This window comes from Parus major, chromosome 1 (assembly GCF_001522545.3).
Source record: "Parus major isolate Abel chromosome 1, Parus_major1.1, whole genome shotgun sequence".
NCBI classification, from domain to species: Eukaryota; Metazoa; Chordata; class Aves; order Passeriformes; family Paridae; genus Parus; species Parus major.
Genome location: NC_031768.1, coordinates 22,777,479 through 22,794,343, shown reverse-complemented (window position 1 = coordinate 22,794,343; position 16,865 = coordinate 22,777,479). Strand labels below are relative to the sequence as shown.

The 16,865-nt window shown below is 40.2% G+C and overlaps 1 protein-coding gene across 2 annotated transcripts in view; it reads right to left on the bottom strand.

Moving 5' to 3' along the window:
* Positions 1-16,572, bottom strand: part of PRKX (protein kinase X-linked) — a 57,889-nt gene extending 41,317 nt beyond the window's left edge. The window contains exon 1 of one of the 2 annotated variants that reach the window (XM_019008139.2): positions 16,126-16,572. In XM_019008139.2, the coding sequence (XP_018863684.1) occupies positions 16,126-16,309 (184 nt within the window). In that variant the 5' untranslated portion in view covers positions 16,310-16,572. The remainder of the gene's footprint in view (positions 1-16,125) is intronic. The other variant, XM_015641120.3, reaches the window with a different exon arrangement.
* Positions 16,573-16,865: the final 293 nt, after the last annotated feature.

Here is a 16,865-nt window from a genome sequence, read left to right as displayed (position 1 = left end):
GGCAGTAGAATGAATATCACCATATTCTCCACATAAAGAGCTATTATCCAAGAAAGAGGAAGTAAGTCTAGAATATCCAAATAAAGTTGTATTTGATATGGAACTGGAACAAAAGCCCTAACACAAATATTAAGTTTCAAAATCCTAGTCTCCAAACTCCATTCTCAAATATCAATTAAACATTTTGGAAAAAATCTTGATAGTGCTCAAGAATTACATTACTAATGGAATTAAAGATGGAAAATATCACTTGTATTAATACCTGATGTAACCAAAGACTTGCCAATGGCAATTTGACATTTAAGTACTCTATGAGAAAAGGACCATGGTCTGAATACAACATACAACAGGGTTGTATGGACCAGTCACTGTTTTTTTTCTCTACAATGCAAAACAATAAAGCTAAACTCAAATTCTGTTCTAATTTATCAGCCAACTATGTGACTGAAACACATAATGGATATAGTAGTTTTTTCTATTTTTACTATGCAGTTCCTTAATACGAAAGAAAAGCCACTCTACCAATCTCCCACAGTTTTACCTTCCCCTGAATTTTATGCACACATTTTCCTTTTCTTCCTGTATCAAAACTAGGATCCAATCTTTCTCCTTTATTATACCTCTCATACATATATATATATATATATAATATATATATCATGCCCAAGGAACCCATCCAAATCAACAGTAAGACTTTAACTTAGAACACTGTACATAACCAACATTATTTAAATGTACCAGGATGAGAATATTTGAGAATTTATGAAGTACACCAAGACAACCTACAAGCCAATTCCTTCACAAAACAACCCTGATTTTCCAAACAACTCTTAAGAAACTAACTCTTCAAGAAAAGAGAAATCAAATCAACACTAGAGTAAGTTTCAGAGGCTATGGCATATATTAAAACAGGACCATTAATTTTGCAACTGTAAGGATAGATTTTTTGGCTGATAACCTGATGGCACATCTGTGCTGGACATTGTTTCTGTAAAATCTTTCCTTTCATTTTTCTTTGAGCATAACATCATCTGAAGTCTGGTATTCAAAAAAAAATGTATTAAACACAGTTTGCAAATTTCATACGTTTGAAGAGACAGGTGGAAAGATGCACTATGTCATGAACAGACAAGGACAGAAGTGAACTCCCTACACAAATTTTTTTACCATGCAAAAGGAAGACTGACATACAAGATTATAGAACAAATCTGATTTGCAATGACAAGCTGCCCTGAACAAATATATTTAAAGAGTAAATATATGTGTATAATAAAGAATTTATCAGATTTGAAATTATTAACAAGAAATGCATGCTTGCAGCCCAGAAGGTCAACCACATCCTGGGCTGCTTCACAAACAGTGTGTGTGAGCAGGTCAACGGAGGGGATTCTGTCCCTCTGCTCTGGTAAGAACCCACTGGAGTAGTACACTCAGGGGTGGGGTTCTCAGCACAAGAAAGACACAGACCTGTTAGAACAGGTCCAAAGGAGCTCCACAAAGGTCATTAGAGGACTGGAGCACCTGTCCTGTGAAGACAGGCTGAGAGCTGGATTGCTCAGCCTGGAGAAGCAAGGATCGCAGGAGACCTATATGGAAGCTTTCCCGCAGTTAAAGAGGGCTTAAAATTAACAAACAAAACCACTACTTTTTACATGGGCAGATAGTTATAGGACAAAAGGGAATGGCTTCAAACTGAAAGTGTTAAACAGGTATTAGATTACTCAGGCTGCCCAGAGAAGTTCTGGATGCCTCATCCCTGGAAGTGTCTGAGGCCAGCTTGGATGGGGCTTCCAGCAACCTGGTGGAAGGTGTCCCTACCCACAGCAGAGGCTGTAACTAGATGGTCTTTAAGGTCCCTTTCAACTATTTCAAAGCATTACCTGATTTTATGACTACTCTAATCTTGAAAATAAAATCAAGTTCACTTTTTTTAAGAATCAACATTCTCTGTTACTTTACTCTGCTATCCTATGTATGTCTTCATCATACACCAAATTTTGTATGTTAGTAACGCAGGTATTCACATGGGCCCATTTACCCAAAGCCAGGTTAATTTATTCTGTTGTTTACAGCCATAATTGGTTCTTACTTTTACTTTCTACAATTCTCTCACCCCATACAACCTCAGAATTACCTGAACTTAGTCTGATATACTTAAAACAAGACCACAGTTTGCAGTAAAGTAAGGAAAAGAAAATTCAACTCCACTTTGATAGGATAGATTACAGCTAATTGAATTCACGAGCTATAGTTCACATGCCAAGAGTACTTGAGGTGCCCTTTGTAGACTGTTTCTCCAAAACTGAAACATCATTGTTGAGGGTCACTCACTATTATAGCTGACACAGCACACAGCTCAACAGAAATGTATTTTAATTTGTATTCAATTTAAAGAACAACAGTCCAATATGATTTATAATTCAGGACTTACATTTAAGGAAATAGTACACAAGCTCAAAGGTGCTAAAATTAGAAGGCAGGGACAGATTTAAGGATCAGAAATAAACAAAAAACCCACTTATCTGGGCCTGCTCATCAGCTCGTATTTAACTTAAATCGGTTGCAAGTGAAAGCTACTGGCAATCTGATGATTGTTATATTATTATCCATTAACACTTTTTACAAAAGGTAAAGCACGTCAAGTTTACAGTAGTAAAGTCAAAAGGCATTCTTGTTCCCTGCAGACAGATGAAATAGCCAAACAAGAAAAATTATCATGCATATTAGGTGTTTACTGTTACTGAAGCTTGTTTCAGATGCTTGCAGATTTCCTAGGAACAAGTAACAGTCTCAGAAGACAGGACAGAGACTGATGAAATTATTATTTCATATACATGAGATCCTCATACCTTACTGATGGAATAAACTAGCACTGCATTATATAAAATACATCTCATCACTAAGTACCAGAAGCTCTGCAAGTGACCAATAAAATTTCATACTTCTTTACATAAAAACTAAATGTTATCCTTTGTAGAACATGCCAGTACACAAGCTAAGTATAATCAATATTTAGAGAGTCTCTAAGCACCTGTTTTCACCACAGTGCCCTTTTCAGTCAAATTTCGTTTTAGTCCTTAAAATCAGGTCTGTGTACAACATGCAGAACTCCTTAGAGATGACTGTACTTTATGGTAATTTATCGAGTAGTTCCCAGCCCTCCCCCCCCCAAAAAAACCAACCAACCAACAACTATTTGTCTTGTTTATAAAACTTAATCAGCTATGCTGAGGAAGGTTCTCCAAAGCAAAGGGATCAAACACAGTATGGCTTTTCTCCTCTTTGCTCCCCCTTCCCTCAAGTGATCTTGCATTTCTAGATGGCTTTTTTTTTCCCTCTACTATTACTAGAATCACTGTTTAATTCTATATCAAGAATCAATTTCACAGAAGCAAAGGAGGCCAAGCAACAAAGTTGTGTTTGTTCTCAAACAATTCAGCTTTTAACATTTCTATCAAACATGAAAGCCAATTGGCCTAGAAACCTCAACTTATCATGGGAATACCTAGAGTTCTGAATCTCTCCATAGCTATTACACCCAACTGCCAATAGGAGATTTCCCCCTTGTACAAATAATTTAAATGCCAAAACATAATTCATCAATATATTTTCATAGGGCATAAACCAGCTGTATTTCATGAAGGAGTGCCTAACTTGAGCGTTATCAGAGAATCAAAAAAAACAAAAAAGCACCATAGCTGACTTACTTCCACATGAATAGATGACACTGCACACTCAGTATTACCTAGCAGAAACTATGCACTCAGATACACTTACCAAATCAAGAACTAGTGACATCACTTTCTTCACTTAAAACAAAGGAGTCCAAGAAAGGTGGGCATGCTTCAAAACAGAGATTTTGATTGAGCACACAGGAATACACTGTCCGTCCCTGTGCACTGAAAAATAAATCAACAAGGAAAACGTCCAGCCTGGATGGGCAACAAGGTTTTGGAGAAAGTCAAAAACAAAAAGAAGATGTATCATCTTGGGAAGGAGGGCCAGGTCTCTCAGGAAGTATTTAAGGGGTTGCTAGGGCAATCCAGGAAAAAAATTAGAGGCCAAAGCTTTGGTCAAACTTTATTTGGCAACTTTTGAAAAAGATAATAAAAAATGTTTCTACAAATATATTAATGGCAAAAGGAAGGGTAAGACCAACCTTTGTTCTCTACTGGATGCAGGAGAGAACTCAGTAACTACAGATGAGGAGAAGGTGGAAGTGCTTAACACCTTCTTTGCCTCAGCCCTTAGTGGGAAGACTGCTTGTCCTCAGGACAACTGTCCTGCTGGGTTGGTAGATGGCATCAGGGTCCCCGTTATCCAGGCAGAGGAAGAGAGCTCCTGAGCCTCTTGGATGTTCATAAATCTATGGGACCAGGTAGGATCCATCTCAGGATGATGAGGGAGTTGGCAGATGATCTTGTGAAACCACTCTCCATCATTACCAACAGTCCTGGCTCACTGGTGAGGTTCCAGATGACTGGAAGCTGGCCAAAGAGATATCCATTCACAAAAAGGGTAGAAGGAGGATCCTGGTAATTATGGGCCAGTCAGCCTGGCCTCAGTACCCAGTAAGGTAATGGAACAGTTTATGTTGAGTGTCATCACTTACAGGATGGCCAGGGCATCAGACCCAGCCAGCATGGGTTTAGGAGGGGTAGGTCATGTCTGACCAACCTGGTCTCCTTTTATGACCAGGTGACCCACCTGGTGGATGCAGAAAAGGCTGTGGATGTGTCTATTTGGACTTCAGCAAGGCCTTTGACACTGTCTCCCACAGCATTCCCTGGAAAAGCTGACAGCTCATGGCTTGGACAGGAGCACTCTTTGCTGGGTTAGGAACTATCTGGATGGCCAGGCCCAGAGAGTGGTGGTGAACAGTGCTGCATCCAGCTGGGGGCCAGTGACCAGTGGTGTTCCTCAGGGGTCTGTGCTGGGACCACTTCTGTTCAATGTTTGTATTGACCACAGGGATGAGGATACTGAGTCTTTCATTAGTAAATTTGCAGATGGCAACAGGCTGGGAGTGTGTGTTGGTCTGTTGGAAGGGAGGAGAGCTCTGTATGGAGACGTGGAATGGTTGGATGGATGGGCAGAGTCCAATGGGATGAAGTTTAATAAGTCCAAGTGCCGAGTGCAAATGCATTTTGGCCACAATAACCCCCTGCAGTGCTACAGGCTGGGGATGGTGTGGCTGGACAGTGCCCAGACAGAAAGGGACCTGGGGGTACTGGTGACAGCCAGCTGAACATGAGCCAGCCCTGTGCCCTGGTGGCCAAGAAGGCCAATGGCCCCTGGCCTGGATCAGGAGTAGTGTGGCCAGCAGGAGCAGGGGGGTCATTCTCCCCCTGCACTCGGCACTGGTGAGGTCACACCTGGAGTTCTGTGTCCAGTTCTGGGCCCTCAGTTCAGGAAGGAATTGAGACACTTGAGCACGTCCAGAGGAGGCAACGAGGCTGGTGAGGGGCTTGGAACACAAACCCTGTGAGGAACAGCTGAGGGACCTGGGGTTGTTTAGCCTGGAGAAAAGGAGACTCAGAGGTGACATTATCAATCTCTAAAACTTCCTGAAAGGTGGCTGTAGTCAGGTGGGGTTGGTCTCTTTCTTGCAGCAGTAACTGACAGAACAAGAGGACACAGTCTTAAGCTGCACCAAGGGAAATATGGACTGGATATTAGGAAAAAGTTTTTTTATGGAAAGAGTGATCAAAGTACTGGAATTGTCTGCCTGGGGAGGTGGTGGAGTCACCATCCCTGGATGTGTTTAAAAAAAAGACTGGATGTAGCACTCAGTGCCATGGTTTAGTTGAGGTGTTCAAGCATGGGTTGGACTTGATGATCTTGAAGGTCTCTTCCAGTCTGGTGATTCTGTGTGATACAGGATACCCAACTTTGCTCCTAGTTACACCCTCATTCAGTTCTACTCATTTTTCTCTGAAAAGAAGGAATTACCCAGGAAATATGAACCCATCTAAACAAAACGGAAGTGTCTCAAAACCGCATTAAGCCCCCTTATCCTTTCTTTTTCCAATACCATTTTTAGTAGGAACTCCAACATTCTGTACCAATGGTATAGTGTCACATATGCATTCATCTCCACTGCACATCAGCCTTCTCTTATTATTCATTTTGCTAAGTCCCCATTTCACCAAGAACCCTCTTTTTTAAAATGTAAATAGCAACTACACAAAGTCCATAAAATTCTAAAAGAATAGTTACCACAGAAGTGTAAACCCTTGTCTTCAAATACTATGCCAAAGCATTTCACTTGCAATTCAAAGACAAAATTATCTACATTGCAGGCTTTTATCACCAAGGTACACTCATGGGAAAATCTTAAGGCAATGTAAAACAGGCAGACACTAAGCCATGAAATCAGTAACTATGAAACCAACCCCTGCTTTAGCTTTAAGTTAGCTGGGTTTACCTGCAAACCTGTCAAGATAAAAAGACTGCTTGCTGAAACACTGGTTAATTAGGCACAAAACCAGTTGTCTTCCTCATCTTTCATTTCACAATGTTGCCTCTCTCCTTACGATTAGCATGTATTGCAAGCTCTTCTTGACAGATTAAGCATTCACTGGTAAGAAACATCACTTGCAGACAGCATAAATCATACATATTTCACATCCAAAAAGTATTTTTAACAAATTGTTTCCACAGAATTATGCCAAGTCAAACAAACCAGGCTGTATTCTGTCTAATCCACAACCAACAATAAGTAGTCTAGGAGCACTGAAAAATTTAGGTCTGCCTAAGAACCAAGGCAGCAAAAAAGTATCACCACTGCCACCAAAAAAATCTTTTACCTAACGGTAAGCCAAATGTTGCAGATAAGTTGAGATAAATCTAGAAACTCTTCATTTCTTAGAAGAATATAATTAATTTTATTAAAATATTAAAATGGATAGATGTCATAAACTTTACGCCATCAGGAGTGGATATGCCCCAATTAGTATCTGCTTTTCAGCTGATGAATGTATAAAATTGAATGAATGTGTAAAACTGAAATAAAAAAAAAATTATTTTAAAAAACTCATTTTTTCCCCCAGAAGAAATTTATTTTCATGTTTCTGAAAATATTTTGCATTAACTGTTAGAGGTTTTTTCAGATTCCAATTCTCTTCTCAGTTACTTTCATTTTTCCCTCTAATGGCTCTGTCTTGTAGGACACACTCTTTCTCACAGCTTCTTCCCAACTGGCACTTGAAGCAGAAAAAAACAAAACAAAACAAACCCAACTTTAATCAAGAAAAACTTTCCATAAACAGATCCAAGGAACCATGGCTACTGACTGTAAAAATACTAGAAGAGATGTCAAAAAGCTCTCAATCAAAGTAGTTTGAATTAAAGTGCCATACTGGGAAAATTTTAGAAATGTTTTTTAAAATTTATTATAATCCAAATTCCATTATTTGTAAATATATAAAAGAATGAAAAATTTCCACAAATATGGGAATTAAACTGTGTTGGTTACTAAAAAAGGAAGAAAAATATTGCCACTTCACCATAAATTCTAAATTCACTACTTCTCAGTGTGACAACTGGGTGGCTTAAATAAAGACAATACTACCAAAGTTTTCATAGGCCTTCGAAAGTCACAGAAGTCAGGGAGAATTCAATGGTCTCAGAACACAAATTCAACATACTGACATGCAACCTGAAAATTTTTCAGAAAAAAATGGACAAGAATCCCAGTTTAGAAACAGACTGACCACCATTGTCCTCATTGCTTGTTCTCCAGGGACAGACAACAAGTTACCCACTCATCTTCCTAAAAACAAACAAAAATTTTGCAGTGCATACTCTGAAGTTATTTTTGGCAGGCCACGTAAATTAAAACTGTACTGGCTATCATCTCCTGCACCCAAGAGCTGTAAGAAGCTGCTCCAAGCTGGGAGAGAAGAGGTCTGAGGCTAGAAGTCTGTCATCAGTTTTGGGGCAGGTGGCACGAGAAGTCTGCTATTATAGCACCCAGAAGTTCAGTATGAACACAGTCAGCTACCAGCCCCTTCATTTTTAGATTTGCCATCCATATAGCTATTATAGTGCATCCTCATTAGCAGACCAGCAAAGTAAAAATCTTACACCCAGTTTAGCCTGTTTCTGGAAGAGTCTGTAAAGGGATAGTTCCCTTAACATCTACCTAAATCATTGCAGAGTATTTAATTTACTGACTGGAGCAATACCTCACAGGCATAAAAAGCAGTACTAACTAGACATTTTGTTTCCATTCACAGAGCACCCTGCACCTTCAACAGTAATGGCAGAGTCATTACTATTAATATTTCAAATTGTTCTGAATCACCATATTCCCCAACACAAACATAACAACACTAATAAATACCAAGAATGCTCTGTAAGAAGCTACATTTTAGCAAAGAACCATTCCAAAACTCATAAAAAACACAACATAATGGACAACTTAAATTGTCGTTTTATAGGATTTTGGTAACCAGCCCCTACCTCCTTGGTATGAATTATGTAAAGAAGAAACAAACAAGAAAACCAACCAAACAAAACAAAACAATCCCACACCTTGGCACCTTCACCTGATTTCCTCTTACATTAGACAATGTCAGAGGTTCTATAATTGCATTTTCCAGGAAAAACAATTTACTGCATTGTTAGCTTTAGTACTTTTAAAAATATGCCTTAGACACTCTCAAGACTACATACAAAAAACAACACATCTCAGTCACAGGTTACAGCTGGTGCTAATTGTTTGTAATTTATAGCTCTTCTGCTTTGAGTGCCTTTTTTTTCCAGTACTCCAATAAATACAAAATATAAATAAGTACACCTATAGATACAAATTGCGTATTAGAATCAAATTAACAAATGACAGATACATGATCTTTCATGAAAAATTAGCTCAGAACCAATCCTTTAAGGAATTAAAAAATATCCTAGCTTAAAAATTAAATAAAGAACCCACTCCTGCATGCTGTAGGTACTGTATGAAGAGTTTGTAGAAACAAAGACCTGGTGTGATGGCCAGTAAGAAGTCCAAATATGCTGACAGAAAATGAGCAGAAGAATTACATATTCTCACTCTTCCTATCTCAAGCTGCGGAATAGTAAAACTTACGATTTGCAAGTTTGCATGAACTTAAATATATATGCATATTTAAACATATAATGTGTAATCCTATAGAGAAAGCTGTAGGTGATATTGAAACCAAATATCCAAAAAAGAAACAAGAACAAAGATTTCACATAAAAATTAGTCTCTTGATATACAGACAAGATAGCTTGTTGGCATAAGGGCTTGAAATACCCTCCCTAACAAACAGTCACAAGACTAGAAAATCAGATACTTCAGGAATGGTTCCACTGACAGATCAATCCAACAGACAAATCTCACATTCCATCACCATCAGCAGCATACAGGAAGAGGTTATACCATACAGCTCAGTCACACAAAAAGGATGCTTCCTTCATTGAATTTAGTGTGCCTCAGTTATCAATGAATAAATAGCACACACACATACACACACCATTTGTCTGATTTGAAACGTATTCAAGCAGACCAGTTGACTCCCTGGAGAAAAATGACAACACATTTACACAAAAGTTACTGTCAATCAATTAGCAGACCAGCTAATAACTGCTCCAAGCTGGGATGTGAGTGAAGAAACTGTCCAGAAGAAAAAGGGCAGCCAAGTGGAAAGTTTTTATAACCAAATTAAACAGATCACCACCTTTGATCCACTCCAGTAATAAAAAATAAGGATTAAAAAAATCCATATTTTATACAGAAAACCAAACCAGCGCTCCAATATGAAGTGCAAACAGTGCATTCATAAATTGAACGCTCTCAGCAAAGAATGTTGTATCATATATCTCTCCCTTCTTTATTTTTTTAAAAGAATAAATCAACATTTGTTCAGTCATTTGAAAGACAGTCCTCCTATGGGAAAGCAGAAATAGTCTCATTTTGAAAACTGTTCTACCCTAAATATCCCAGTTGCATACTAACACACAGTACTCAGCAAAATTTTACTTACCAATTTGATGCTTTAAAAAAAACCTCTAAAACACTGCAGAGATGAAAGGCTGTTTGCCCAAGTAAAGATAACATGTTAAATTACTCCTGAGAAGTACAAGTTAATACTAAAAATGTTTTACACTGATAAGTGTCAACAGTAAGAGAATTAGACTGAGATAAATAATTTGGTTAAACACAGCTTATAGCCAGAAAAGACACTGGAAGGTAAACACAGGTTCCTATCTTTTCCTTCACAAAAATTCACACTTCGTTGATGTACACACCTCTATGTCTCTCATAATAAAACAAAATAGTATATAAATTTCACCACACTTGTCTTTTTCTGTCTTTTTTTTTCTTTCTAGTTACACTGCCTATCACCCTTAAAAGTGGACCAAACCAGGATTAAATACACTTTAGGAAGGGATATGATTCACTAAGTTTTCACCATATGAAAGCCAAAATACCAAGTCACCTCCAAAAGGCTGTTCTCCCTGTCTACTACAAACAGTCCAGACATGCATACTCAGGAAGCTAAACATAGAAAAAACTGAGTCAAGCCCTAAGAGCCTAAATGCTTTCAACACCTAGTACTCTGAAGTTCTTGTTTCTTCCCACTGAAGAAGGAAAAAGAAAAAAAAAATAGTTAAAATCTCTATTTCTCTGCAGGTTCCTTATCTTCTTCAGTTTGGGCTGAGACACAATGATTAACAGAGGAATTTTTCCAAAGTATTTTCACCTGGTACATTAGGGGTTTTTTAAGTGTAAACTTGGCAGGGGAAAGGTTAGGTGCTTTTGATTGTGTGGGTGAGTTTTGCATGCTTCTTATTTCTGAAATATTAGTACTAGATAGGTTCCAGATTATTTGACTATTTGCATTGCAAAAAGCAATTTTGGGCATCTCTGGGCTATTTATAGAACTTAACAAATTACTTATCTTCAAGAAGTGTATTTGAGTGTCAAAGCCTATTCTACAACACACTGTCAAACTCACAACATCAGAAAAAGAATACTGAATTTCTTTCTGTAACCAATTGAATATCTAAACTAGATTCAGGCAAAAGAAATAGATGACAGGCAAACACTAACAGTTTACCTCAAGACTGATTTTAAACACTGAAGATAAAAAAGCAGAAATGTGAACTTTCAATTTTCACATGTTCAGACTTCTTCCACACACTCACTTTTCTGACCTCTCTGAAAGATAAAAGAAAATACTTGTTTCAATCCATTTTTTTCCATCCTAAAGAGAACAAGAAACTTATGGGAAAGAAGCTGTTGCTGCCTAATCTACAACAAACATTATGGTATTGAAATTCACCTCAGCAGTGGATTAACAGGAAAAGCAAAGGAAGCAAGCTGAGTCACACCTGGTCATTTCTCTCTCCAACAGCAGCTATAATAACAATGATTTATTTTGGGACAAGTGTCATTTTGTAGGAGGGAAAAATGAAGTAAGAAATACAGAGAGTGAAAACAAAATCCAAGTCATTTAGCTTTATGACTAAAGCCTCAAAGATGTACAAACGTAATGGTGAATTCAGGTCACCATTACAGTCACAACATTCAGACCATGTTTTCTTTCAAAACTTGTGGTATTTAAGAACATTGCCAAGTAAAATCATGGATTACTATTTATCATCTCAGTATCAAGAAAATGTGACAAAACAGGGAAAAAATGTTCATAGTTCCCTCAGAAAATTTAAAATAGGTGACAACCCTGGTAGCAAAACCAAAAATAACACTTGGTAAGAAACTGAACTAATTTAAGCCTCCAAGAAAATGAAAAAATGCCACCAGCATTTCATTCACGTAAAGAACTTTGCTACTCTGGGGAACACAATTTCTTCCTCAGACAATTCTTTGGCATTAGACTACAGCTGTGTACCTACTGTTGTGCTGATACAATGCCACTTGAAATATATTTGGCTAGCATATTTTGTGTGTGAACATAGAGAACCAAAGTATTTGAAAATATGTAGCACCTCATTCTTCCTATGAACTTTTTTAAATTTTCCCATGTGCATAAAAATGAAAATACTGGCATGCCCAATTCTTTATTCTGCATTTGTTTAGTGTAAAGCACTTTATGGGAACAATAGTTTGAAAGAATCTTTTTGCATAAAAATACTCTAATTAAAATATTTCAATCAACTGAACAAATTCACAACTCCAAATTTACAGTCTGCTATGGAATTTATTTCACTTTGAAAAACAGACAATAAATAAGATCTCAAAGGAGAGAAAAAAAAAAAGCCATCTTTCTCCTCCTGGTGTTCTCTTCCTTCTCCCTTTGCCATTACCATGCATTTCAACCAGGAATATAACTTTTCCCACCTTTACCTACCCAAAAGTGGGAAAGTACCTTCTAGTTTTCCACTATTACTTAATCTAGTTTACCTGAATTGCTTTTTCATTATGGCATAATTAAAAATTTAGCATCTCTATTTCAGGATATGTATCAGGTGTCCAACTGCAGGCACTCTGGCTTCTGGAACAGGAAGTTTGCCCATATTAAATGCTCATCACAACCAAGGATGATTCAGAAACTATGCCATTAGTATTCACAGCCTCCTTCTTTCACTGACCAGACCCACAAGAAGTTTGAAATAGATTCAGATAAGCATGGGCCACAAACTTTCAATGAACATGGTGGTCATGCCATGTAAATTCTTGATTCTGTCCAGCACAGAACTAACTCAATTTTGTTGAGTATGTATGGTGCAGTTGAGTAGTTGAGTATGTAAATTCACTGAGATTCACAGAGTATTTCAGCCTGGCCTGAACAGCAGTTTCTGAGTGTGCTTAGCAAACATTTGTATTTTGACCTTCTTTGAAAAGAAAATTAATTTAAAACAAGATGAGGACAACCAAGTACCTTCAACGGCTCCAGAGCAAGAGTGTTCAACTTTCATAAAAGAAGACTAGTTTAAAAACCCAGACACTTCAAAGGTTCAAAGCCACATCTTCAACCCCTCAGGAAGTACCCTTAAAGAAATACTTTACCTGTTTAACTTCTCTTAGTGCCAGAAACCAGTATGTGCTCCAGTCCTGTGCCCTCCCCAAAGCCACAACTTCACTTTATCAACTAAATATTAAGGAATTTCCCTCCAAAGAAAACCTGTATTCCAGACTCTGCTCCAACTGCCTTTTAACAAAGGACTCAAAAACACCCAAACAAAGGTTGAGTCCTGGGATGTTTGAGGGAGATAAATGTCCTCTGAATCATTATGCTAAAATGTAGTTCCCTTTTGCTTTTCCCGCCTTTACACTAAGTTCTTTGCTAAACCAGGCACAGCATCCCAAAAGAAATTACAGAAAACACATGCAATCCAGCCTGCATTACGGTGGTCAGGTTAAGAGAGAGACCTTAATCCTCTGAGACTACAAAGGATACTTAAAACAGTAGTTGCTATATTCAAAGCAGATACCGCGTTAAACTTTTTTTTTTTTTTTTAACATGGCTTTTTTTCCATCCTCAGAGAGAAGTTGCATAAAGTCATGGATGTCTACAATCTCACAGACACCAACACAATCCTGTTGCCCTACATAGTAATCATAAACAGCTGCAAAAGAATGGAACTCACCTCCCTATTTTGACTTTCAAAGCTCAAGTTGATAGTTTCCAAGGCCGTAAGTATTTCTAAGCCTCGGTATATCTATAAGCAATGATTCTAGTAGAGAAGATATCAGAACTTCCTGTTATGTAATTTTGGGGTATTTCCCCTCCCATTCCCAAACATCTCCAATTATCTCAGAGCACACAGCCTTCAAGAACATCACCAGAAAGAAAATGGTTATCCATATCACAGCATTCAAACTGCAGATGATTCTAACTGCTTTAGTGAAACTGATGGCATTAATCTCCTCTATTTGTGGAGGGAGATCAAAATGGAGGGTAAGGTAATGCTGACTTAAACCACTGCTCAAGAGAACTGTAGATAAACTCTTTCAGGACATATGGTATAAACACACAGTGTACTTAACTAACTGAATTAAAAAGGATTTAAGCCAAGCAAAAAGGTTTCTCAAGCTAAACACAAATCTGCTCAACTACCCTGCAGTATTTTGCACCGATTTAACTTGCAGCCCATTTAAATGAGGTCTCCAATACTTCACGTTAGCAGGTGCACACAGAGCAGCCCAACCTCACGCAGACTTACTAACTCACATCCGCAATGCACTACAGAAACATTAGTGGGGCACTGCATCTTTTATAAACCTGGCCACTCAGAGCAAGTATTCACGTGTTCAGTTTCAGTATCACTTTGAGGCTGCAATATTGCTCCGTAGTCAGGAGCAAGACCCTGTCCCTCTCAGAGACTTCTACTGAACCACACAGACATGTCATAAATTCCTTTTTCAATCAGTTTAAAATAAGCCACGTCAGTTTCTCTGACAAGGTAAGGCCTTATGTATTTATCTGTGCAGTGTTATGCCTTTCCAGTTTTGTTTTTTATCTTTATTTTCCCTATAAAATGACCAATGACACAGTTCAAAAGAGATGCAAAGAATGCATGTCTAAAAATTCTTTTTAGACACAGAATTTGAGAAAAAAAGAAATGAAAAAAAAATCAAGCTGGGGAAGACAGAGAATGAAGGGATACTATGTATTCTGTCAGTACCTTGACAGGCACCTATCTGCTCCTTTTACTTCTTTCTCTGTATCTTCCTAACAGGCAGTGTCTCACTTTCTTTAAGTCTCTCTTTAAATCCTGTGGAATCACAATTTGTTCTTTCCTTAGCCTCTAAAGAGCATCTTAAAGAATACTCTAATAATGGTATACTGTTTAAAGTTGACACCAGGATTATTTCCACATTTCTTCATTGGTTGGAGGAATATTTCCACGAGTACTCCTTAAAAATTACTATTTTTCTGCAATCTGTATTTCACCCAAAGTCTTAATCTTCAGTGATGACTACTGTATCCACATGGTCATGATGTAATGAAGAAAAGGAACCACTTCTGGAGGGAAAAGACCATCACAAACCTTTGAAGAAGTCTCTTAATAATCTCAAATAATTTATCAATAAAATGTCTGCCCATATTTCAATTTTTAATATTATCTCAAAACACAGCGCACTTCAAGAGAAGATGTGTTCTTCACTGACAAGAACACTCTTGGGCCTTTCCAATTCCTTGTTTGAAGCCATCAACTTCACTAAGAAGGGGTTTGTATCGCACATTTTTGGCCAAAGAGAGCTTAGGAGAAATTAAGATTTTACATCACATTATTTACTGCAATAAATCTATCCAAAGTAATTTCAAAGTCCTATAATGCAAAACTCAATAAAACTTCCACGTAGTTGAAGATAAAAGCTTTCAAAACAGGTTCAAAAACACACGCAACTGTTGGTATATATGTTCACACACAATGCATAGATACAGCACACATGAACACTGTGAATATCATCAATGATGTCTGAAATGTTTGTTTATGAGGCACATGCATTTACTCTGCAAAGGCCACTGATTACAGGCAGTTTTAGTAAGTGTGGTACTTGTGAGATGACACCTTACCTTCCACCAAAATTCTACACACGCAAAGCATCTTCGCATCAATATTCAGGGCAACAGCATGTCGGGGGTTTGACGTACACTCAGCTGCATTTGGCTAACCTGTTTGATCTCTTCCCTAGCCCGACAACTAATTTAAATGATGAATTTTTATCATGATGCAGGTAAGTGAAGTTAAACCAGATAAACCAGGTTTTATACCAAAACGCCTTTCAGCTTCAGCAGTGGCAGTACCCATCTCACAGACAAGCCAAACCCGGCCCGGGTACAGGCTCGCTCTGCTGCAGACCCCGCAGCCGGAACCGGTGACACGGCAGCACCGGGGCCGCACAACGCCCTCAGCGCGGCTCCCGAACTGCGCGGAGGCTGCGGCGCGTCCTCGTCAGCCGCCCACAGCCACCTTACAGCCACCGCAGGCACCCCCAGCTGCCCTCACACCGGCCAGCGGTGGTGCGGCAGGAGAAACGGGAGCGGAGCGGGGCGGGAGAGAAAAAAAACACAAAAAAGAGGGCGCTGGGGAAAGGGGCAGCCAGCTGTTCTGGCACCTCCTCTCGCCAGGCACGGTCGCAGACAGGCACCTCGGCAGCTCCTTTGTTTCCCTCCCTCCCGCACTCACCCACGGTAGCCAGGGTCTCCAGGTCCTCCAGCTTGTAAGCAGCGGGCTCGAGCGCGGCGGGCGAGCCGGGACCGGCTGGGCTGGGGGCCGGCACGGCGGGCTGAGGCGCGGCCACTCCCGCCGCCGCCGCCTCGCCGCCGCTCTTCGCCCCCATCTTGGCCTTGGCAGCGCTGAAGGCGTCCATGGGGCCGAGCGGGCGCCCCGCGGCCGCTCAGCGCATGGAGAAGGGCGAGAGGAAGAGGGAGGAGACGGAGCAGCAGGGACGCAAAGTTTCAGTCTTCAGCAGGCGGGGTGGCTGCTCCCCAGGGCTGGAGCCCGCTGCCGCGTCTGTGGAGGCGCGCAGCCCTTCAGCATCGCGGCCACAGCCGCCGCGCCGCCCGCCGGTGCCCGCAGCAGGCAAGGACCGCCGCGCAGACAATGGCGAGGGAGCGCCCAGCCGCGCCACACGCGGGGCGGAGGGCGGGGTTTGCCGCTGCCGCTGCGGCACCGTCCCGCTGAGGGCTGGCGGGGCGGGGCGGCGCCGGGGGAAGCGCGGCCCCGCCGCACAGCGGGAGCGCGGCCCTCGCCCCTCGCCGCGGGCACGGCCCGGACCCTGTGGTAGTGCTGGAGTTCTTTGCTCGTCCTTCCCCACCCTGCGTCCCGCCCGAGGGGCAGCGCGGCGGGGAACAGGGTGGAGGGGAGCGCCGGCGGCTGCGGCGCCTGCCCCGCGCTCCCTCAGTGTTGCAGGGACGCCTGGGACG